Source organism: Aulostomus chinensis, chromosome 16 (genome assembly GCF_037954235.1).
Source record: "Aulostomus chinensis isolate RoL2024-O1b breed Wild chromosome 16, RoL_Achi_v1.0, whole genome shotgun sequence".
In the NCBI taxonomy this organism is placed as follows: Eukaryota; Metazoa; Chordata; class Actinopteri; order Syngnathiformes; family Aulostomidae; genus Aulostomus; species Aulostomus chinensis.
In genome coordinates, this window is record NC_141335.1 from 2338253 (window position 1) to 2364005 (window position 25753).

General features: G+C 46.2%; 1 protein-coding gene and 1 long non-coding RNA gene across 5 annotated transcripts in view; one reads left to right on the forward strand and one right to left on the reverse strand.

Moving 5' to 3' along the window:
* The window catches only part of gfra1a (gdnf family receptor alpha 1a), an 87971-nt gene that overhangs the window by 40818 nt on the left and 21400 nt on the right, over window positions 1-25753 (forward strand). For both annotated transcript variants that reach the window (XM_086180437.1, XM_086180438.1), the window contains 2 exons: window positions 23997-24175; window positions 25290-25462. In XM_086180437.1, the coding sequence (XP_086036563.1) occupies window positions 23997-24175; window positions 25290-25462 (352 nt within the window). The remainder of the gene's footprint in view (window positions 1-23996; window positions 24176-25289; window positions 25463-25753) is intronic.
* On the reverse strand, window positions 670-15137 carry LOC147247117 (uncharacterized). 3 transcript variants are annotated; one of them, XR_015109430.1, is made up of 5 exons: window positions 14742-15137; window positions 14471-14649; window positions 13835-13973; window positions 792-977; window positions 670-724 (listed from the first exon to the last, which is right to left on the reverse strand). It is a non-coding gene; the product is annotated as an uncharacterized LOC147247117 (long non-coding RNA). The 3 variants fall into 3 exon arrangements; XR_015109431.1 differs by lacking the exons at window positions 670-724; window positions 792-977 and adding an exon at window positions 1325-1741; XR_015109429.1 differs by lacking the exons at window positions 670-724; window positions 792-977 and having other exon boundaries at window positions 13254-13973.

Consider the following 25753-nt stretch of genomic DNA (forward strand, 5'->3'; position numbering starts at 1 on the left):
AGAGTTAACAGTCTTTTTTTCTGCTGAGAGAGAAAATGGATTTGTCTATTGCTTTAGACAAAAGGAGTGAATACCACAGGGGCAGTCACTGTAATCTGGACTGTGTCTGGCAGGTCAAAGGTCACAGGAGGGTTCACAGTGCGGTCACTCTTCCATCGTCACAGTGTTATTCAAACAGTGTCAGGAAGGAGTTCTGTTACCTCTGCTGATGGATGAGATAGCAGGTTTAGTGTGTGTGTGTGTGTGTGTGTGTGTGTGTGTGTCTGCTCACGCACCATCATAAGAGTGTGTGTTCCATCGTCAGCTTTCAAACACAGAGCGATCTGTTGTCTGGCAGTGTATGGATGTGTGCAGACACTTGGTTCTGCGCAGCGTCAGGCGCTGCTCCACGACCTCCTTCATCATAACAGTAGACACCAGCACACAGCAGAAATGTGCCTTAGCTCACGAGAAACAGGGGGAGCAGCTTTCAAGTCGACAGGTGGCTGCAGACTTTTCTATATGATGGAGAGAAAACCGAATGAATGGATTTAGACCCTGGTTTGATAAAGCCTGGGTCTAAATCCTCATTGTTCAGCCACGGTTTAGGTCACTAAGTGACATTTTCCGTCATCAGATTCATTTGTAGCAGTGATGCTGGAGTCCTGTACCTCTGCAGTCGTACAAGCATTTCATACGTGGCAGCAATAAAACTGGGCTCCGCCTCTATTCGGCCGAATTCCGCCTTGAATCAGAGAATAATTAAGGAAAGATCAAAGTGTCAATAGTTGCAGGCTTTGCAGGCTAATTACCGGCTGGTGTTGACGGGGGTGGAACCATGACCCCAGGCTGAGCTTTACATCTTCCTCCTCTACTTTCCTCTGTTTTATGCAGGAGGTTCAGGTGGTTGGGCTAAAACCATGATGACCCACACTCAGTTCGGCACCTGAAGGCGTTGTGTGTCGGCTCCGCCCTGCGTTGACGCTCAGTACATTTACCTGATGTCAGAGAAAGATTCATTATTTTGTAAATCCAAGTAAAACTGGACTTTTAAAATGCATGTCGACCAGTCGTCCAGTTAAGTCTAGTCCCACTTTCACTGCAGCTGCGCACGCAGACCTGCTCTTTGTGAGGGTGAAAACCTCCTGACAGGGTTTGGTCAGGGATCGTCCTGAGCTGATAGCTGCTCACACTCAGGAGCATTTAGGCTTCAAGAGGAACTACTGGACAAAGCAAATGACGCAGCCTGAAGTTTACTTCTTTACTGGTTGTATTAACAAAGCGGTGAACTTTGCGTTACTCGGTCAAATGAAATGCTGCTCTGTCTGCTGCATCCTGAGATGCAGGATAGCAGCTCTGCTACACCGGTGCAGCAGTGAATCTACCCAGCAGCTCCCGCAGCATCGCCCCTTGTATGGATTTCTTTCCATCAGCATTCATCTCTCCAGCTCTCACGGTTTGGGTTTGAGATCAGGTTGAATGATCACATCAAAGGTCATACATGGAGTCTTCAGCTATCATATAACAGCACAGTCAGTTAAAGCCCCCCTGCTGTTCTCCGCTCACATTAACACACACACACGCGCTCCCTGATATGCCATTTTGAGTCTGTGGAGCTGGTCAGGCGGGGCTGCCCGAGTCCTGTATGGAGCTCTTCATCACTTCCATTATCCAGGAGGGTGTGTGAAGCTCCGACCATCTGGAATGGTCAGTCTCTTTATATCTGCCCATTTTCTCCCTGCTGTCTGGCCTCCTGGAGGTTCTGAAATGAGCACATTTTAGAATGCAAATAACAACCTACTGAAGCCAAGGTGTTCCTGAAAAGCTTGACAAAACCTCCCATCCATCAATGCAACGGCCTCATGAAGCCGTTAGAAGCAGAGAAGGCTGTAATTCGTCAGTGAAAGAATGCATTTGAGAGCGTGTCGGTGGTGGGAGGCTGTCCACTGAACATCTGCTTTCACGCTGCCACGTCATGCTAAGCAACTTGCGCCTTTAAGGGACATTTTAAATGGTTCTCATTTTGGTTTGGGTTTTATAGTTTATACAGGCAAAACATTCTAAATTGTTTGACTTCTACCTAAACCCCAACCGAAGATCTTCCCTGCTAACACTGTTTTAATTGGTTGCCAGGACCAACATTTTCATCAAACCGCCCTCAGAATCCTCTGACGTTGAGAGAGAAACGGGATTATAACACAAGAGAGAGCAGGGCTTCCCATTTCAGAGGAACATTTCTGGTCAAACGGTTTTGCTTTACATTCACAGGCTCTTTTAAGTTGGACGTTTTTGTCAACTTCCCATTTCTATTAGGCGTGTGAACGACACAGGTTTCCACCGGTCAACACGTCGGTCTGCTGGAATAAATAGTGGCCAAAACGTGTCACGTTCTACATAAATCAAAACCCTAGAACCAATTAGTTCTTAAAGATCCTGTTCGTGTGTCCTACACTACGAGTATAACTAGAGCACAGAGCACAATCCAGGGAATGATGTTAGCTTAGCAGCTAGCAACAAGAACCCAGCAGAATCACTTGATTTCCAATAAGAATTCTTCAGAATCACACAATCAAAGCCGAAGGTCTGACAAAACCACGATCATTAAAAACAAAACCTTGCTGCTGTTGCACTGGATCTAATGTTTTTCCATCCTTTGATGGAAGTTCATACTTGACCAGACAGACAAAATAAGAAAATAGACTAAAGATCTCAGGTTATCGCTGTTGTCATGAGGACGTGCTGAAAGTCGGTCGATGTTTTGTCACAACCCCCGTCACGTTGCTAATAACCTGCAGTTACAGGATGAAAGTCTCTCTACCCACAGATCTACAGAGAGTGAGATGAAGCTAACTTATTTCAGCCGCTTGTATCGGTGATACCATTCTGGTCACTTTACCAAAGCTGGTGACAGCAGCGATACGACCCTCCGGCCATGCTAAGGATGTTAGCCTCGTAGAGCTCTGGAACGCCAGTACTCTGGTAGTACGATGCCTCCTGCTGATGTGGAGTCATGTACCTTCCAGTGTGGGTGGAACTCGATCAGCTGTTTCAGTGACTGGCCCGAGAGAGAGCGACAGGCTGCAGGAAATGCAGAGAATCAGCATTCAGAATCAGAAAACTAGAGAGGACAGCAAGAAAGATGAAGAGAAACGCTGAGGAGTCGACGTCAAGAGACGGCGAGGACGACAAACAGCAAGAGGGACAGAGCCCGTAGCAGAGGGGGAATGTGTGAATTAACTGGAAGAGGTGATGGCTCCACTGGTGCCTCTTCAGGTATTCTTTGGAAACAGAGTGGGCCCACTGTGTTGAGTCCTGCTTAATAGTCTCCAGTGCTGTGCTGAAGGTCCTGATTAGCGAGCGCCATGGAGATTTACTCAGGGTAAAGTGTGTGTTGATGAATACAGATCTGCGACGTGGCCTCAGCCTCGCCGGGATGTGTTGAGTGGGCAGGTAATCAGGCCATTGTCGGTTTATCAGCCAGCTCTCAGCTCACTGCATGATGCATGCCACATTTCCTTCCAGGGGAAATACGGCCAATCATCGTCAGCGCTATATGGCTTCCATTTAGAATACACATGGGGCTGCAGCGCAGTCACTCCCATGAATTTATGTGTAACGTACAGTGACATTCATGCACGTGCGCACACATACACATGCTTTGACCCAGCGAGGCTGAAATCAGATGCTGATGTATTTATTAAACACCTGCGACAGCATTGTTGGAAAACCTGCCACTGTTTAAATATACATCAGAAGCAGCCGCAGCCTCTTAGCTCTAAGTAGCAATCAAAGACCTCTCTCTCTCCGACAGTAAAAACCCAGAAGAACACGTCTTTCTTTAGCAGTCCATTTTGTCCCCGTCATTCTGTTTTTGTCATTCTGTCTCTGACGCTAATGCTCCGGTGTCAGCAGCTGTCTTGTTGAAGTACAAACCCTTTTATAATCAAACAAATGGCGATACAACACTGTTGTTTCCAGCCTTTGTGATAGAAGAGAATGGAAACTTGCAGTCATTTGCTACGCTGACGTCAAGATTCCTCCTGGGACCTGACAAAAGCCACACTTGACCCAAACCTGCATGTAAATCCAAGTGTTAGTGGACCGCGGAGCATCCGGCCAGACGTGGATCACACCGGCGGAAGAGCTTGAGAGGGTTTAAACTGACATTCTTGGACAGTTTTAGCCGTCAGTCCCGGTTAGCGTCAAGCTAAATATACGTGGCTGGCTCTTCCTACATGCTAGAGTCAGAAAGAAGTAATGCAGGAGGGAAAAACTCATCTTCACGAGCTCAACGCCTGTTTGTGAGTACTTGAACTGCTCGCAGTCTCTTTCAATCTTGTGTTAAACTCTTATCAAGGTTGAGTTTAAGAATCCTGAACTGATGAAGAAGAAGTAAAACACACACAAAAAGGAACAAAAAGGATATGAACCTGCATCTTCAGCTCTGATTGTGATCTGTTGTCCTTGCCTTGGGAAGCTTTTAGCCTTCCTGTCTTTCTACTTTTTCCTTCTCTAATCCTTTGTTCCGCTGTGTTTTTGCATTGCTCAACCCGTGATAAAGTGGCCAGAACCAAAGGTTCGGGTTATAATGAGGGAAATTGTGCTGTCTATTAAAGCAGATTAGTTCATGCAGCCCCTGAGGCTCATCCAGCCTGCAGCTAATGTCCTGTGTTTATCTCCTGAACATGACCACCGGCGCACCGGGAGCTCTCGTTCTCTTTCTTTAGCATTCCCTTTGCACACAAACACCCCTCAGCCTCATTTGTAATATGTTTCTCCAAACAAAGAGCCAACTACAAAAACAGAATGTACAGAAAAACACCCAGAGCTCAGCAAGGATCAGAAACCTCAAATTAATTTCTATGTGAAAGACCTACTTCCCAAGAAACTGCCTCTCTACCCATAATTAATGTGCTCCGTTTGGGCTCGTTTGGACACTCTTCTTCTTTGGTCACTTCTGGAGGAGCGCTGACTCATTTACTGCTGCTTTTAGTGACTTTTTCAAGACTAGGAGTGTGCAAAGTGATGAAAATAGATAATAAAATATTAGAACGTGTTCACAACCCACCACTGCGGAGGGATCATCATTACCGTGCTGCAGTGCACTCTGTCCACTCCAGGTCTGTGCTCACACAAGCAGTACCTCCACTTTCTTCCTTAGTCAGTGCTCATTATTGCTCGTAGACTCACCACCAGGCTGATGCAGCTGGGAATTTAAAAAGGTACTGAAATAGTAATTTAAGACATTAAGATCGGATTTCTTTTTCTTATATAAGCCATGATTATCGTGGTGCAGTTTGCAGTGCTGTGCAATCGCGCCTGTTACTGGTTTAACTGTATTTCTCAGTTTTGGTTGAAGTACATGTCGTGTGTGTGTGTGTGTGTGTGTGTGTGTGTGTGTAGATTGTTCTCTCAGTCTAAAAACGGTACTTGAGGAACATTAGTGAAGCCTGACAATCATCCAATACAAGCCAACGCTGGTCCCCAAACGTCCCTGCAGCTCGAGCAGCAGGCTGGCCTCAATAACTGATGCCAGCAGCTTACACAGATCTGTGTGTTTTGACATGTGTGTGTGAGTATTCCTGCTTAAACTCACTTCATGGCAGGATATGTTGGCCAGCCCTACTTCTGACACCGCAGCTGCTCTTTATTAAAAACCAGGGAATCCCAGATCTTGAGACGGCTCCCCATTCCGATGATTATCCCTCGTTACATTGATATTCCCATGCCTGCGTCCCGCTCTGTCCAGTTCTGCAACCATCACCGTCAAAGCTGAACTGAGGAGGCACAGTTTTACCTTCTCGTGCTCTAATGGTGATAAATAAAAACAGCCATGGTTTCAACTGGCAGCGCCTGAGGCCGAGCATCAACCAGCAGTTACTGTCACATGATCAGCCATCAGGATCGATACGATTGATCCGCTGAAGAATATGGGATTGATTGGTGGAGGGGGAAAGGAAAATGGCTGATGAGCTTAAAGCAAGTTTGTCTCATGTAAAGTCCACCAGCGATCTATAGGGTGCTGACACATTTTGATAAAGCTCAATTACAATGAGTCGCGTTACAAACGGCCTGATTTCCTCCGATTCCATTGTGTGGGAAGGAAGTGTAGCGGCTAGAAGTGTGTTTGGATGATTTGTTTTTCATCATCTCGCGACACGGCAGTGCTGACACTCTGGTCGATCCGCCATGTGGGATGATAGATGCTTTCATTCCACCATTGTCAAGAGATATGGACATGTGTGTGTGTGTGTGTGTGTGTGTGTGTGTGTGTGTGTTTGTGAAAGAGAGAGAGAGAGAGAGGGAGAGATTGTGTTTTATGCATTAGCGGATAAAACATCTTTCCCGTCCCGTGTAACCTCTGCTGTAATGGTTCTGTAATGAATATCCATAAACCACAGGCATCTGGACAAGACTCAGTAACCACACACACACACACACACACACACAGATACACACAGATATCAAGATAAACATGCATATTTATGCCACTGCACTCACCAGCAGGTTGGCAAACATGCACAGTCATAAAGTTTGGACAAACACACACACACACACACACACACCAAGTTATAATTTAAAAGAACAACACAAATTCACACGCACACACATATTTATCACTTCCTGATCCGGAGGAAAACACACGCGGTGGATTTAGATAAACGCTGGATTTAGCAGAGAGGATCAACCGACCCAAGGTGCTCCGTGACAGCGAACAGCCAGTCAGAGCAGAAGTCCTCCGACCAACGCACCGCCTGATCCAACACGCTTCAGTCCGTGTAGCCACAAACACGTGTGGTTGGGTTCAGGGGAAGTTCATGGTATCGGTGTCTCCCTCGCAGCAAAGCAAAATTAAAAGATTCCAATCTTAAAAATTCCCTAAAATAATCAAATTGCTGACACTTTGACCAGCGGCACCTCCAACACTGTCGTTTATTCAGAGTTATTCATCCACCACACATTTGACTGCCAGCTAAAAAGGTCATCTTGCGTCTTGTAGTTTCCATGCACTGAAGCGAACTTTCTGTCGCGCACCCGACGATCTGAACTTTGGTTTCTAGTTCCGTTGTGTGCTTTTGCCGTGACGAAGCTCATTCAAAGATGGCAAAACTTCTGAAGGAGGACTTCAGACTAACAGCCTCTCTCCTGAACCACTGACTCTACCTTTAAGTGGAAAAACTTAGCCTTCGCTGTCTTTATACACAGCAGTATGAGTGGCTTTGCAGACTGCTGTCTCTAAAGTTTACTTTCAGAGGTCAAAGTGAATAGATAGAAGTTTAAACTAGGAGAAGAAAATGGGTTTAGAATGAGTTAAAAGTCCCCATTCATCTAAACATCCTGCCGTCACTTAGAAAAGGCCCAGGAGTGGATCAGCAAGGTCTGAGGAAAGAGGAATGTCCACTCAACACATCTCCACCAAACCTTTCTTCCTCTCCGACTGTCAAATTTACACTCACCTTCATGTGATGGATAGAAAGGCTCTCAGATACAGACTCACTCAGCAGAATGTCTCATAAAATAACTGGGGGTGCTGTGTTTTAACCACTGCAGCGAGGCCGAATGGTTGGCTTCGCTACTGGAGGCCACTGTTTATTTCCTCTGAGTGCTTTCTGTTTGCTTTTATTGTACTGAAGGATGCAGCCAGAGAGATTTCTCAAACTCGATGTTCAAAGCTGACCCTTTAAAGATTTTTGTTTTGGGGGGGGGGGGGGGGGGGGGTGCGACTCTCCTGGTCTGAAATGAGACAGCGTCCAGAGCCGCTGTAATTAGAGAGCGTCTGAGCACACTGACCCGTTGTTCTCATGTTGCTCCATAATGGGCATGGAGGGGAAGTCATGGCTAAATGAGCCTGGGGTCGCCTGTCAAGTCATTAAAGAATCATTAACTAATTTCATTTAATCGTGACCTCATCATCCCCTCCATGCCCCCACCAGAGTGAGAGCTGGGGAGACGTGTTCTGACTGACATACAGGCAGACGTGTCCTGGTATGTACCAGGCCGGCAGGATTTTGCTGGGAAAGTCATTCAGAAGAAACAGAGCAGCAGATGTGACGTCTGTCACTGTTCAGTTTCTCTGCTTAAACAACAAGTATAATCATTTCCACAAGAAAAACAGGTGCTGTCACCACAACGGGTCACAAAAGCTGGTTAAACATCACATTAAAAAAACAGAAACTGTCATTTTTACACCCCAACACCATTATTTCTCAGCATCGGCCTGGATTTAATGTCTGAACATTACTGATCAGTTTCAGCACGAATCAAGCTGGGGATTTGAGACGAAGACAGCCTGCCCATCTAGATGGATAGAAAGATAGATGATAGATAGATGATAGATAGATGATAGATAGATAGATAGATGATAGATAGATGATAGATAGATAGATGATAGATAGATAGATGATAGATAGATGATAGATAGATGATAGATAGATGATAGATAGATGATAGATAGATAGATAGATAGATAGATAGATAGATGGATAGATGATAGATAGATAGATAGATAGATAGATAGATAGATAGATAGATAGATGATAGATGGATAGATGGAGATATAGATGGATAGATAGATAGATAGATAGATGATAGATAGATAGATAGATGATAGATAGATAGATGATAGATAGATGATAGATAGATAGATGATAGATAGATAGATGATAGATGATAGATAGATAGATGATAGATAGATAGATGGATAGATGGAGATATAGATGGATAGATAGATAGATGGAGATATAGATGGATAGATAGATAGATAGATGATAGATAGATAGATGATAGATAGATAGATAGATGATAGATAGATGGATAGATGATAGATAGATGATAGATGGATAGATAGATAGATGATAGATGGATAGATAGATAGATGATAGATGGATAGATAGATAGATAGATAGATAGATAGATAGATAGATAGATGGAGATATAGATAGATAGATAGATAGATAGATGGATAGATAGATAGATAGATAGATGATAGATAGATAGATAGATAGATAGATAGATAGATGGATAGATGATGGATAGATAGATAGATGGATAGATGGAGATATAGATAGATAGATGATAGATAGATAGATAGATGGAGATATAGATGGATAGATAGATAGATAGATAGATAGATAGATGGATAGATGATGGATAGATAGATAGATGGAGATATAGATGGATAGATGATAGATAGATAGATAGATAGATGATAGATGGATAGATGGAGATATAGATGGATAGATAGATAGATAGATAGATAGATGATAGATAGATAGATGATAGATAGATGATAGATAGATAGATGATAGATGATAGATAGATAGATAGATAGATGATAGATGATAGATAGATAGATAGATGATAGATGGATAGATAGATAGATGGAGATATAGATGGATAGATAGATGATAGATAGATAGATGATAGATAGATAGATAGATGATAGATAGATGGATAGATGATAGATAGATGATAGATGGATAGATAGATGGATAGATGATAGATAGATAGATAGATAGATGGAGATATAGATAGATAGATAGATAGATAGATAGATGGATAGATAGATAGATAGATAGATAGATGATAGATAGATAGATAGATAGATGGATAGATGATGGATAGATAGATAGATGGATAGATGGAGATATAGATAGATAGATGATAGATAGATAGATAGATGGAGATATAGATGGATAGATAGATAGATAGATAGATAGATAGATAGATAGATAGATAGATAGATGGATAGATGATGGATAGATAGATAGATGGAGATATAGATAGATAGATGATAGATAGATAGATAGATAGATGATAGATAGATAGATAGATAGATAGATAGATAGATAGATAGATAGATAGATAGAGATCCATATATATCTTCCTATATATCTTTCTTTTTAAGTATTTCTCGGACTCATCTGTTCGGTTAAACAGGTTAATTTTGTTGACAGGTTTTTTGTTGGTGTGGCTGTTAAAAAGGTCATACGTTTTATTCAAAGGGGTTTTAAATTCAACCTGCTGGAACCTGAAAAATGCAGCAAACTGACAAACAAATGCCGATTGTCCAGACTGACGGTGGAGACGGGAACATGTCGGAGCCTAATTTGAAAGGATGTAAACACTCTTGTGGCTGTGGGGGGGAGGTTGTGGCCTGTCTTTACTTGTCTTTCTCTCTACTTCTACCAGTACAGTAACTTGTTCTACTACTTTTCTTTTCCTCTCCACCTCAGTTGTTCCTCTCTCTCTCTCTCTCTCTCTCGGCTTTCCTTCCTCAGTCTTGCCTCCTCCTCTCCAGCAGCCTGGACATTGTCTGCTGCTCCCACTTCTTTTGTTTTCCTTATAAGGCTTCTTTCATTAGCTCCCTATCCTGCCATTCTCCCTCTCTCCCTCCACCTCTTGACCACTCCTACTCCTTTTTTCCATTTTTAAAACTGCCAGCAGAGGTAGAGGAGTTCTCATCCATCTTTCAGCTAGACTTTGACACATCTGGATGTTAAATTAAAAACATGTAGCCCTAAAGAAGTGTGTCTTATGCACCTAAAGTGTCCGAGACACAGCTGAGAAAATGAACATCATCCATCAAACGCTTCAGGCGTCTTTGCTGAAGATCGTGGAGGAACGAGTGCAGTCTGACGTCGGCCACCTTCCATAAACTGATATAAGCAGGGGGGGTCGGCAAAACATAAATTTGCAAGTGTTGGAAAAAGAGATGCAAACATCTCAGAGGCATTGGTTTGATGAGTCACATTCAGGCCCTGTAAGTGGCGTGACGCGTCACTCCAGAGATGCGCCATCTGAGGCTGACGTCCGGAGCGACGTTGTGAGAGACTGGTAGTCGTGTGTGCAGCTCGCTCTCAGAGCGGCTCAGCCTTTCTACGAACTCTGGCTCAAAGCCACGTCATTACCAGCTCACTGACTGAATAGATAGTTTCGTTGCCTTCTGAGAGCATCCATGTCTTTCACGCTCTAAGTTGCGTTTATGTCTGGGTCCCCTCCTATCGACCAGCAAGGTGACGGGACAGAGAACTTTCCTCAACGGACAACCTCCTTCAGCCAATCGGCGAAACAAAACATGCAGGACCATCAGAAGCCAAACTGAGTGGAAAAATGTCCACGTCTGACCGGTAAAACTGTTCGGTTCACACTTTTATTGTCCTTCAAGGAAAATGTGATTAGCAGCAGAGGGCAATAAAAAAAGAAAAAGAAAACAGCAACAAAAACACTACACCCAAGGAAAGGTGACATCACAACAGTAAAAATAAGACCGAGTATTTTAATAAACAATCCTAATAAAGTGCTGCTGAGCAGTGAAGCCATGTCACAGTACTGAAGCCTATTAGTTGTTTTAGTTCTCTTGGGAGACCGAAAAAGTTGTACCCACTGCTCTACGTCCAGATGGGAAGGGGACGAATTCCTCCTAAAGAGGAGGGTCAGAGCTGGCCGACATCCCAGAGCCCTCCTGTTCCTCCTCTACTGGAAGAAGCTGCCAGGTCCCTGCTGGAGGAACCAGCTGGGTCCCTGCTAAAGCTGCTGGGTCCATGATGGAGGAACCAGCTGGGTCCATGCTGGAGGAACCAGCTGGTTCCCTGCTAAAGCTGCTGGGTCCATGATGGAGGAACCAGCTGGGTCCATGCTGGAGGAACCAGCTGGTTCCCTGCTAAAGCTGCTGGGTCCATGATGGAGGAACCAGCTGGGTCCCTGCTAAAGCTGCTGGGTCCATGATGGAGGAACCAGCTGGGTCCATGCTGGAGGAACCAGCTGGGTCCATGCTGGAGGAACCAGCTGGTTCCCTGCTAAAGCTGCTGGGTCCATGATGGAGGAACCAGCTGGGTCCCTGCTAAAGCTGCTGGTTCCATGATGGAGGAACCAGCTGGGTCCATGCTGGAGGAACCAGCTGGTTCCCTGCTAAAGCAGCTGGGTCCATGCTGGAGGAACCAGCTGGGTCCCTGCTAAAGCTGCTGGGTCCATGATGGAGGAACCAGCTGGGTCCCTGCTAAAGCTGCTGGGTCCCTGCTAAAGCTACTGGGTCCATGCTGGAGGAACCAGCTGGGTCCATGCTGGAGGAACCAGCTGGGTCCATGCTGGAGGAACCAGCTGGGTCCATGCTGGAGGAACCAGCTGGGTCCCTGCTAAAGCTACTGGGTCCATGCTGGAGGAACCAGCTGGATCCATGCTGGAGGAACCAGCTGGGTCCATGCTGGAGGAACCAGCTGGGTCCATGCTGGAGGAACCAGCTGGGTCCCTGCTAAAGCTGCCGGGTCCCTGCTAAAGCTACTGGGTCCATGCTGGAGGAACCAGCTTGGTCCCTGCTAAAGCTGCCGGGTCCCTGCTAAAGCTGCTGGGTCCATGCTGGAGGAACCAGCCGGGTCCCTGCTAAAGCTGCCGGGTCCCTGCTAAAGCTGCTGGGTCCATGCTGGAGGAACCAGCTGGGTCCATGCTGGAGGAACCAGCTGGGTCCATGCTGGAGGAACCAGCTGGGTCCCTGCTAAAGCTGCCGGGTCCCTGCTAAAGCTGCTGGGTCCCTGCTAAAGCTACTGGGTCCATGCTGGAGGAACCAGCTGGGTCCATGCTGGAGGAACCAGCTGGGTCCATGCTGGAGGAACCAGCTGGGTCCATGCTGGAGGAACCAGCTGGGTCCATGCTGGAGGAACCAGCTGGGTCCCTGCTAAAGCTGCCGGGTCCCTGCTAAAGCTACTGGGTCCATGCTGGAGGAACCAGCTTGGTCCCTGCTAAAGCTGCCGGGTCCCTGCTAAAGCTGCTGGGTCCATGCTGGAGGAACCAGCCGGGTCCCTGCTAAAGCTGCCGGGTCCCTGCTAAAGCTGCTGGGTCCATGCTGGAGGAACCAGCTGGGTCCATGCTGGAGGAACCAGCTGGGTCCCTGCTAAAGCTGCCGGGTCCCTGCTAAAGCTACTGGGTCCATGCTGGAGGAACCAGCTGGGTCCCTGCTAAAGCTGCCGGGTCCCTGCTAAAGCTGCTGTGTCCATGCTGGAGGAACCAGCTGGGTCCATGCTGGAGGAACCAGCTGGGTCCATGCTGGAGGAACCAGCTGGGTCCCTGCTAAAGCTGCCGGGTCCCTGCTAAAGCTACTGGGTCCATGCTGGAGGAACCAGCTGGGTCCCTGCTAAAGCTGCCGGGTCCCTGCTAAAGCTGCTGGGTCCATGCTGGAGGAACCAGCCGGGTCCCTGCTAAAGCTGCCGGGTCCCTGCTCGACGGAGCTGCCGGGTCCCTGCTAGACGGAGCTGCTGGGTCCCTGCTAGCTTGACGGCTATTTTCACAACATTGGACACTGACAGGTTCTTGTCAACGAAATGCCTAAAATCAAGACTTGTTCATTTGTGATACAATTCTGCATTTACTTCCCTGGTATGCTTACATTGTGCTTTTGGTGAACAACGGTTTTTGTTGAGGCCAGACTGCAATTTGTGGCGTGTCTTCACCCTGACGTACCCTTTCACCCCCCCGGCTGTAATCAAATCCAGTCAGTGACAGCTGCGGGCTGAGATGATTGACAGCTGCCAGGTAGAAACTTTCCACAAGCGCTCCTGCTTGTGTGATAAGAGATGAGATTCCAGAAGCGGACATGTTTTTATTACACGATGTGAACAAGTAGCTTGTGTTCTGGACTGCAGGAGCTCTCCCTCACAGGGGCTCTGTTGCAGGGCAAATATTTTAACCCTGACCTGAAATCCACTGGCTGTCTTCAGAACCTCCCAACTCTCCTGTCCCTCCAATAATTCTGATCCTCAGGTGTACAACCTCTGCCAGACTCAAATATCCATCGAGGTTCTGAGAGACAAACCCACAAAATATTGCCTATTTTTCATTCGGATTAGTAAACGTGTGCGGTTACTTGTCCAGTCTGACTGCTGGTGATCCCTTTGACCTATTCATCCAGACTCCCTCTCTCCCTCTCTCCTGTGGAGCTGGCGAGGCTGCCGTGCTCCAGTATCGATCTGGAGGGCTGCTAGATTGCTTTCAGCAGTCTCCTCCTGTCATAAAGGAAAAAGCAGCACAGATTTCACCACTTTAGAGTCCGAAAAGAGAGAAAGATGGTTGGAATGTTCTCAGTGTGAAAGTGTGATGTTGGTATTTTATTGCTGAGATTTTTTTTTTTTTTGGACCGTTTGAATGAGGGATCTGCCTGCTTCCTCTGTCTTTTCTCAATTTCTCTGATAAAGAGCTGACAGTTTTAACAACTTGCTTTTTATAGAGAACTATGTCACTTCTCTGCATCTCCTATTGGCTTCCTTTCGTCTTACTGTCTCCTTCTCTTTCTCTTCTCCTCTTTCACACAAATGAAAGGGCACCAGCAGGACTAATTACGGACGAACAATAACCACCAGCCCCAGCTTCCCTCCGCTGCTGGCTGTCTAACAAATTCATTGGCTCATTGTAGTAAATCAATCTGACAGACTTAGGTGGGGTGGGTAGGTGATCTGCTGAATACATTCATGCGCCATGTGCTCGTGTGCCAACTTGTACTCACACAGGAGTAAGCAGGCGATCCGTGTTGTTCGATGTCCTCATCCATCTCGGCGGCGGACTGTTTGATGTCTGGAGAGGGACTGTAGGTGGGGACGGGCAGCAGGGCTGGGAGATATGGGAGGCTGGGGAGCAGGGACAGGCGATTTGAGAGGGGAGCCATCGGTGGTGTGGAGGGAACGCCTGGATATATTAAACAGAAGGAAATGTGCGCTGGGGGGTTTGTCCAGATATAAAGGTGGTAGCTTGGGTCAGATGTGGAAATGACATATTACCTTTGTGGTGCTGAGAGCTGGAAACCTCTGAGCCTTGCTGATGTTGATTTGGAGGATGAAAGTTTTAGCAGTTTGAATGATGTATTTCACGGATTTCTCGACGTGACAGCAGTCCAAAAACTGACTACTAAACCAAGCTAAACAAACCGGAGTGACACAATAGTTGATAACTTTGTTCCCTGACAACCTAAACATGATAAATCCAAAGAGGCCTGATGGTGGCGGTGTCATAACCCAGCTCTCAGGCCATGACCAAACTGGGAACAGACAAGCACCGTCCAAAAAGGGAGTGTGGAAGTCAGTAGGATCAGCAGTGTACATGCAGAAAATGAAGCGCCAGGTTTTGTGGGTGAAACCAAGCAAAAGACAAAGGAAAATCACAGCTGCCAGATGAGATACAACCAGGTAGAGGAGAGAAGCAGAACTGCTGGAAGCTGGCCTTTTTCACCTGGAGAGCAGCGCCGGACCCAGCTGCTCCCAATCAGCGGTCACGCCTACAATTACCTGGGAGGAGAGGAGGGCAGAGAGACTTACCACACCAGACCATATCTGTCACAGGCGGTACGACCAGTTCAACACGGTGCCACTGAGAGAGAGACAGATAGGAGCTGGTTTGCCTGTCAGAAGGGTTATCAGGCCAATTTTCAACCAAATTAACTCAAATTCCAAAGTACAACTCAGAGTGCAGTATCGATGTGAATGTAAAATATAAGAACAGCACAAAGCACAAGAACAATACATGAAGTCTCACACACATTCATGGAAGCGTGAAGGGGCGAGTGAAAATGACGTGTTACAATTCATCTTAGCGTCGTGGCTGCGGCCGTATTTTATTCCGTGTGCTCCATCACGCGGGGCAGATACAGATACAGGCAAAGAGCAGACGTGAGGACTCAGATATGAAGGAGAGTTTTTACATACCAATGAAACGGTGCAGGTAGAAGATAAGAGTCAACGCTCCCAGGAGGAACTCCGTCTTTGTGTTTTCCACGAGGAGACAAGTGTAGGGGACAAACCAACTCTTGACTCTTCTGAAGATGCTGCCGTAGCTGGTAAAGTTATTGAGGGGGATTTGTGTACTCCTACCACAGCCTGGGTGACTGTTTGGCTGCACGAACTTCCTGATTTACAGCCCTAGGAAGCACTTCCTGTCTGTCGGTTGTGGTTATCGTGTCAATGAGGGTCCGCCTCAGTGCATCGTCACCTCAACACCCCAGGATGGCGACTGTAACACCCAACCTGGGACAAGTTCACTCCCTGATGCCAGCATATCAAAAATTCACTGATGGCCGACAAAACGCAGCATTGCTAACTTTCGAGCTTGCTAGCATAACATTAACTTCCCTACTTACTGCTGAGTCACAGCGCTGTGAGCCGAGCGGACTTTCCTTCTGTTGCCGAGTCGTACCTGTGGTCCGTCCTATTCACCGGAGTAGTCAACGGCTACGAAGCTCATGGGGTGGTAATACGTTTTCCAGGAATTAAGTCAAACTCTCAGGCGGTAACACAGAGATGGAGTTACGTCTTGTAATTACAAGAGCATGAAAATATTGTTTTATTTTCCTTTGGTGCATTATCCTGGTGTTGGAGGGATAATGACTCTGCGGTGTCTGTAATCTGGTGTTAATGGACCCCGCTGAGGCCCCTCATGGTTCAATAATGCCTGATAATGGACACCTCGTCAGGCATTATCCAAGTGCAGATGTGGAACTTTGCACATCCTCGTAATTAGCTTACAGCATCTGATAGCGGGTACAGCAACAGGTTTTGGCCTGTTTTTCCAACCTGAGACTTTGCCTCCTGATAGTGTTGATCAAGATGCTGCATGTTGGTAATTTGTGTAATATGACAACTGCTGGTATGTGGTTTCAGCTCTGATTATCTCCTTCCAGCATTTATGAAACAACACCTCTCGGCCTTTGTGAAGCTAATTGGGATTGTGGGGTCTTGAGGGTGACGTCCCTCATGCACACCTTTTCAGATAACTTTACATTCATCCCAACACGACAGACCTCACGAGAAGCAATTATTTTGTATTCCTTGAAGTAAATTTTGCTCGACTTCAGACTTGAAGTCAAAGGACCCAGAGCAAGAGGAGAGCTGGTGTGCAGAGGGCTGGTCCTGGATGGGGAGGGAGCAGCGAGGGGGTGGCGTACTGTACAGTAGTGTACTGGAATGTGTTTGTGGAGATTATTAAAGAGCCATATATTTCTGCTGCAGCCCCTCAGGACCTGCTCTTACCGGCTGATCTCCACACTGGCAGACGGGTAATGAAACAGGCCACGCAGGAGATTCATTGCTATGGAGAGCCTAGGCGATTCTCTCCTCCTCTTCCTCCCACTCTCCTTTTCTTCCTCCTTCTCAAGTCTTTCTCTCAGTCTTGGTCTGTTGAATCAGTGCTTCTGGTTCAAACAGCATACATGAACTCACATCTCAGGCTTCTGTCCCAGCAGCTTGGCCCTCTCTTTTTGGCTCTTTCCTGTCAGTATTTGCTCATATCACAGCAGAAGTGAAGTACTCTCATGGCAGTTTGACATCATCTGGTTAGCACAGATTCGCCAGGGCCCACCCCGCTTAATGAGCAAGCCAGTCCTCTGTCTCCTCCAGAGTGCATCAAGTGGACAGGCTATAACATCATACTTACCTCATGAATAAAGAGAGTATTCCAAAGCAGCTGAGAGCTGGTGACAAGTTAGCTTGCCCCGGAGTGTTTTAGCTCTCTCTCTCTCACTCTAGCTCGTCCGTGTAATAAAAGTTAACTTTGCTAGCAGAAGGGGCTGCTAAGGCTGAAGCACAGAGGTGAAACAGACGCAGAGCTCACAAAGATGTTTCCCCCCCCTCCATATTTCCTTTCCATACATCCTTATGGGTGACATCAGAATGTGAAGAGAGATAGCAATCTTTGTTTAGCTTGAAGCTAATGGTGACCAAACGTGAACAGCAATACTGTCTAAAAATATCCAGTGACAAACACATTTACCCGAAACTGACTAGAGGACATACTTGTCGTGTCATACGATTATCCTACTAAGTTCAAACAAAACAACATCGTAAGTTATCCTGCTGACGTGATAGCAGTTTCTAGCTGACTAGCTAACATTTGTTATTTCCGATTCCGAACTTGGGTTCCCGAGTAAACATAAGCACTGTGTAAATGATGTTTTTCACTGTAAGATATATCAACGTTCAATTTTAGGATTCAGTCAGAGTCAGAGTAGAGGAATCACGGCGAAGAAACCTCAGCTGGGATTCAAGCCAGCAGGGGACCATCCTGCTCCAGAGGTGCTGAAATACAAACATGGCTGGCTAATAGCTTATTGGTATTAGGAGGTAGACCTGAGGGCTTCAAAACAGAAATAAGTTTGGTTTGGGATAGGGAGGTATCATAAACTCGGGCGGTGGGAACCCCCCCGCCAACACATTGGATTTGCCGAAGGGCTGTACTTCTACTCCTCTATTAGTTCTTCCACTCATCGTCCCAGGTTTGAGAGTAATTTGGACCAAGAGTGAAATTTCAGGCAAGAAAATAAGTTCCACATATGAAATTGGGAGAGTTGATGAAGCACCATCTCTGCGTGATGTAGCCGAAGCTCGGCTGGTGAGACAGACTGGATGAAATGAGGTGAAGGGATTGTTGGTGGAGGTGGAAGTATGACACTGCAATTGGATGTCAGGAGACTGAAAACAGAAAGCGCCTAATAGGGGAAACAGAAATAATTGTCTTTGGAGGATTTTATTTTTTTTTATTGGAGTCTGTGCCAATGAAGCTCAATAATTCAGTGGAAGTGGAGGGAAAGGTTGGGAGGGACAGCGAGAGGTGATGGAAGCGGGAGCGACATTGGCCTAGATGGAAGGGAAAGAAACGAAAGAGAAAGAGACTTTTGCACAACAGGGATCAATTACGAGGAAATGTGAGGTCTGGTGTTTGCTGCACCAAGTGCCATGTGGCTTTATTGTACTGGGACAGTGTTTTGGAAGAAGAAGGAGATTATTAACGGCACTGAAAGAGAGAGAAAGTAAGGGCGAGAAAACTGAGAAAAGAATCGAAAGAGAGAACAAGAGTTTAGAAAGAGAAGGTGGAGGCAGAGAAAGATGAATAAACCTCTTCTCTCAGCCCTCCACTCTCTCCATTTGTGCTGGTCTTGCACTTTCAAGCGTGGAGCCCATTAAAGGGGAAGGTCTGGAGTAACTCTGGTAATCAACAGAGAGAGAGATTCACAGGGAAGAGACCTCAACTCTCATTTATTATCTTACATTTTCCTATTGAATCCCACTGTGCTGTAATTTCTCAAAGTGGGAAGCCGGTGCAAGGAATGTAATTTACACTATGAATAATCAAAATGTGGGGGGCAGATTGAGACCTCACAAATGTGCTCGTGTGTGTAATTTCTCAGGTGAAGAACATCGCATTTTCAAATTAAGACCTTTGACAAAAACCATGAACGTAGTCAAGGATGTTTTTTTTACAGAGACTTTAGTAATTGGCTCAGTAAATCACAACACACTTGCCAACTTATTACGTACTCCTCTTACAAAACTCAGCGTAACAGCGTCCCAGCCTGAGAAGTATTACAATACTGGGTTTTTAATGAGTGAATGCACGATGACATCACGCCGCGTGCAGGTATTGGTCATTTTTTAGGATGAGCTGATATTTATAGCGGCCCAGTTTAGCTCCTCTCCTCCCTTCTATGCTCACCAGTGTTGCAAAGTTTTTCTTCCGAACGCCTCGTGTTTGTTTTACCAGCCACCGTGGTACGATTGCAGTTTCTGTGAGTAATTTACTTTTTGATGGGAAAAGAAGACATGCACATTTCTTTCTCATAAACAGTATGATTTTCCTAATTGTTACTTTATGGGTATTCATGTTTAATTCTTTTTTCCTCACAACAAAGACCTCCATTACTAAGAGATACTGGGGGGTCCACTGATGGCAATTTGATAAGATTTCTTGATAGAAATTATGAAATGCGCCTATGTTGAAATTCATGGGATATTGTAATGATTTCAGCATCTAATTTTAAGATGGAAGATAATCTGATACCTAGAGACCGGCCTAGATGGCTGGTAACTGCCGCTAACGCCGACAGGATTATTTTACCAAATTGTTACTATTTAAATGTGTTCTCTATTGTTCTTTGATTAATGAAAAATACTCAAAGAAGAAGAAGAAGAGGTTAGTGACAGCTGTATGGAGTGCAACAAAGAAAAATAAGACACAAACGTATAATTTTGTGCGTAACCTACATGGTCATTTCAGCAAGGATCCCTGAATTAACGAGGCGCACTTGAATGCATCATGGTCTCTGAGTTTCTCACCGAGGGATTCAGTGGCTCTTTAACCACCAAAACCCTGGTTCATAGATGGGATATGGAGATATTTTCCATCGTGTTTAGTCAGAGTGTCTGTTTTTTTCCCCTCCAGACCTTTCCTGAAGACGCCCCATCACCACTGTCGCTGGGCCACTCTGGTCTATGTTCTGATATATTGGTGTCAGGTCCTCAGTTTTGAACAGGCACCATAAGTTCGCTGACAGCCATTAAATGACTCCACTTCACCTAGCTGAAGATTAAAAAGGACGGATGGTAGAGGGAAGGAAAGGAATACAGGAAGAGGCAAGAGAGAGATTCTGAGATGGATGATGATGAGGAGGAGGAGGATGGAGAAAGAGGAAGGAGGTAATGACTGGAATAGATCCAGAGCTGCATGAGCAGCGACAGAACACGGGGGGACCGGGTGGGACGGAGGAAGGAAAAGATTTACAGTAGGAAAGTTGAGAGAAGAAGATGAGGAGTTTGAGGGAGCGGTGGAGAGGGGCGGTGAGGTCAGGACTCGACCCCGCGGTGTCCCATGGTAACTGAAATTAGGTTGGGGTGGCGGACGGCAGGGTGGTGGAGCAGCGGCACAGGAGGAAACAGGCGACATGATAATCAATTTGAGGCTGAATCGGAAACATGAGCCACTGGGGGGGCCTGGTTCCCCCTACCAGGCCTCCAGATGGCCCCGGCCCCAACCCTGTGTGGGCCCTGTCACACAACCTGTGTGGATGTATGTGTGTATGTTTGAGAGACAATGCCATCTGCCAGGAGTGCAGAGGGAGTTCAGCAGATGTATTTGCTGACACTAGGGGCGCAGTTGGGTATCATATACTCTGTGTGTGTGTGTGTGTGTGTGTGTGTGTGTGCGTGCGTGCGTGTGTGTGTGTGAACATCCACTGTGGTGTGGTGCCATTAAACAAGAAAATGAGCCACACACAGACTCGCAAGGACCCCAGCGTCTGACTTTTGTCCATCCTTTCTGGTGTGATTAGAGATGTCAGCGGTCACCAGGGAGGACGTTAGTGGGTGATTTCCTGACACGCTCGTGTGAGGCTGTGTGACATCACTTCACCCAGAAAGACACAAAGTCCCGTGTTAACTGTGCGACGTTACTCTTCACTACGCTGCTGGTAGGCCCTCTGGATTCGGCCCTCTGACCTCCGTGGGGTCTTTCCCGACCCTAAACTGGTCAGAAACGATCTGGGTCAGGTATGTGAGCTGGTTACGGACTCATCTGAGTCCACAATCAGGGATCGATCGAGTGATTGATGATTCTATTTGCACAGGAATTACACCATTTGCAGATGAACTATATCCCATCTGTGTATTTGTACTTCTTTTCGAAGTATTTAGTGTTGGTAGACTCTGTTTATCACCTTTTATCTTGTTGTTTTTTTGTTGTCCTCGTGGAGCGAATGTTCCTTTTCTTCCGTCATGAGGTGTTTGCCATCTAAGCTGGCTGACAAATCAAAAAGTGACTCTAATCTGAACGAATCTAGAGACGGCCTGATCATTTCAAACTCCTGCAGCAACGGTAAACGTTGTAGTCCGTGAGGCTAACATTAGCTAACGGGGTACGTTGCTGCTGCTGACAGACATCAGAACAGAAAGTTGAAACTCCCCTCGTTGGGAAACGTTACCACGGCAACTCAGATATGCCGTCTTCCTCCTGACATCATCGATTATCTTTTTTCCGGTATAAAATAGATTAAGCTGAAACAAGTTGAAGCTTTTTTTTACCTGTAAGATCCATTCCGCCGTCAGATGAGCTGATTCAACGGGAATCCGAAGAATAACGCCATCAGTCGTGACATCAGACCGTCAAACCCAGTCAGATATAAGAAGTTTTCTAAGTGTGTGTTTATCAGGGACTTTCTGTGACATCATCACCTTTCACTCTCTTCGAGGGAAGCTGATGTAAGTGGATATTTGGGGAGGAATTTGAAGCCTGTAGAACAGCCAGATTATGGTCTGGAGACATGAATCACCTGTCCTTCAATCATCGGCATGAGGAGCATTTTTCTTCACTGGTCTCATGGAAAAAAGTTGTATCACACACAGCCAGAGCTCCACTTGCTTACAGCCGCGTGGCTCCACTTTCTGCCCGCCCGCTTCAGTATGTTTGTCACACTCACCGTCTCACATTTTAATTGGTGCTCATTAAAGAAAAAAAAAAGCTCTTTTGCTCATTTTCACCAAAAGAGAAGGAGGGAGACGAGTGTATGAAAATGATAATTAATAGCGGATCGAGGGAACACTGGCAATTAGTGCAGGCTGACAGATGAGCAAGGCAGTGCAGCGGAGACTTTGATGCGTACACAAACACACGCGCGCGCGCACACACACACATGATGACAAGGACTACTGTGTGATTCAGATCTCACTTCCTGCTTGGTCTGAAGCAGGAAGTGAGATTGCAAACATGGTTTTGTTGTCATTCACACAAGAACAAACAGTGATATCAGGAAACACTTGACAGCAATTCCACCGACACACAACGTAAAAGCTGATGTTGTTAGGAGTCTCATCATCCTTTATCCTTTCAGCTTTCATGCTGTTTTACTCCTGTTGTTATAAAATCTGCTTTGTCTGTGGACAACATTTGACTACTTCCATGATATTTCACATCGCACTACGCCGTGTTGCATGACATCACAACACGCATTACAGTCTTGGATTACTGTCATTGCCAGTTTGGAATTAGGGTTGCGCTGATGGTGAAGTCCTGGGATGATACGGGCTGTGATTTAGCTGATGCCAACAGTTTCGGGGGCTTTGGTTGTTTTTGCCAGCACTGACAGGGATTCTTTGCTTTGTTTATATTGTGACATTGAACTGTTGTTCAAGTTTTGTGCCAGGAGAAACAATACAATCCAGTCCTGTAGCTCTGAATGACACCAGCAGTGAGGACAAAGTCAGTCCTACACACATCTGAGGCAACCTGACTGGATGAAACTATTTGTGAAAGTCCCATCCAGCCCTCCCTCCCTCCCTCCCTCCATCATTCATCCCTCCATCCATCCATCCCTCCATGTTCTCCCTCTTCTCCTGTTAAGGGTGGTGGGGGTGGAGCCTATCCCAGCAGCCTTCCACCTGGACAGGTCACCAGTCCATGGCAGGGCCAACACATAGAGACAGACAACCATTGGCTCTCCCAGCCACGCCTACGGTCAATTTAGAGTCTGGATTAACCTGGTCCCTCTTGATGTCTTTGGACTGTGGAGGAAGCTGGAGTACCAGAGAGAACCCAGCAGGAACAGGGAGAACATGGAGACTCACACAGAAAGACCCCATGCTGCAGCCGGGGCTCCACCCACAACCTTCTTGATGGGGGCCACAGTGAGGACCACTGCTCCACCGCGCAGCCCAATTTGTGAATGTCATTTCTCTCATTTACTGGTGGTCAACAAGGCAAATATCAGCTGATACACTGACGAACGACCGATGACCCGGTGTCCCCCACTGGAAGTGCAGCTGTAAACAGAGATGGAGCTTCTGTCGTTCCCTTTCACTCCGGTCACGACTGGGAGCTGAGAGTATCGGACGTCGCTGATCTTATAGTGCCAAGATGTTATGTTGTTACTTGGATCAGGGGCTCGTGACATTTTAACAGAAAATACATCATGATTAAGAGGTGAAGACTGCCCGTGACCTTTAGATGCAGCATTTTTGACAATTTGGCTATTTTCTAAAGAACTAATGTGCTGGGAAAAAAACAAAATCCATGTGTCACAGCTGCTCTGTTGATGCCCACCTTCTGTTGCTGTTTTATTAGTAAAATGAATATTCAGAGATTTATTCATGCTATCTGGTGTTGCTCAAGGCTAGACTCTTGTTTGTTTTTGATCTAGTGAGTCGTGAACATCATGATGACGCCCTCTTTAATTTCTGTTCGTTTTTTTCCTCCGCCTCGTACCTTCACTCCTCCCTCCTCAGGTGAGCCTGCAGTGGCCAGAGAGAATAACTGCTTGAACGCCGCCAAGGCCTGCAACCTGAACGACACGTGTAAGAAGTACCGCTCTGCCTACATCAGCCCCTGCACCAGCCGCGTCTCCACAGCTGAAGTCTGCAACAAGAGGAAGTGCCACAAGGCCCTGAGGCAGTTCTTTGACAAGGCAAGCCACTTGTGACACGAGCTGATCAAAAAAAAGAGAGAGAGAAAGAAAGAAAGGCACACGCTCTGGCACTCTTCCACATGTTGGATATCTGATAAAAGCCGAGTTTCGGCCACAAAGGGCCCGCTTCAAAAGGAAGAACGATTTTGAAGTGGATGAGTTGGATGGGTTGTCAAAATCACAATAAATAATCATATGGGCTTTTTGCTTTTCCAGCACAAAGCTTTGACATTGATTCAGTCATCAAACACAATAGATGTTTTCGCCGTCTGTGCCACATAAAAAAATGATGTTGTAATTGCAACCCAGCGCCAGTCCCTTTGGAATAACTTTGACTATTTCAAGTAAATAAGAAAAAGTGGATGCATGGCATTGTTAATCTTTATGTGTAACTTGTTGCCTCTGATCACAGCGGAGAATTCTGCAAACAATAATAGGTTTTCTTTGATTTGATGACTTGCTTCTGTTGCTACGTCTCATCTACAGCCTCATTCAACAGCTGAGTCCTCGTGGATTTTATTCTATTGAAAATTTCAGCATAACAAAACAATTTGTTTCATTAAACATTTGACATAAAGGGTGATGATTTTCTGTTGTCAACTGTGATTGCATGTCATCACCTCATGATTTGGTTTATGCAGTGGTTGACAGATATTTGACGGTGCAGGAAGATGGAACAAAGCGGCTGGTTCCCTCCTCTCAGTGTCTGAAATAACCTGGTTAACACCGGCTTAATATTTTGTTCAATGGCATGAAACACGTCAGTAAATCCCACACTTGTGGATGTCAGCTCGCGGAAGCTGAACCAGACTACAGAGGCTGGTGAGAACATTCTGAACACAGATGAAGCACACATCTCGGTGGAGTGACACTCAAGTCATTAGCTTTGCACTCCTAACCGCTGCATTTGCCCCTCAAAAACATCATTAATGTGGTGCTCATTCGAGAGGATAATCCCTAACTTTTGTCAGCCAGAGCTGTTGTTGAAAATCATCAAAAATCATCAAAAAACGACCCCAGCAGCCTCCAGAAACACCTCGTCCCTGCAGCTCTCAGCGCAGGTTTGGAACAGAGGCAGCAGCGGAGTCGAGTGAATGTTGTGTGATTCTTTCAGGTGCCGCCAAAGCACAGCTACGGCATGTTGTTCTGCTCCTGTCCGCTCAGCGACCAGACGGCCTGTTCCGAGCGCAGGCGCCAAACCATCGTCCCCGTCTGCTCCTACGAGGAGAAGCAGAAACCCAACTGCCTGGAGCTGCAGGCCTCCTGCAAGACCAACTACATCTGCAGGTAGGAAGCAGAATGAAATACGTTTTACAAATATTGTTTTTAACTTCATTAGAAAGCTGATAGTAGTGCCCCCCCCCCCACACACACACACACACACACCGGCCACTACGCTCCTACGTTAAGAGTTGGAAAAAGAGTAATTCAATGATGGACATCTGACATCACCCACATTGGAGTGTGCATGCATGCATGCGTGTGTGTGTGTGTGTGTGTGTGTGTGTGTGTGTGTGTGTGTGTGTGTGCGTGAGTGCTGTCTCTAGAGCCTCCAGCCAGCCGCCTCGTGGCTCACTA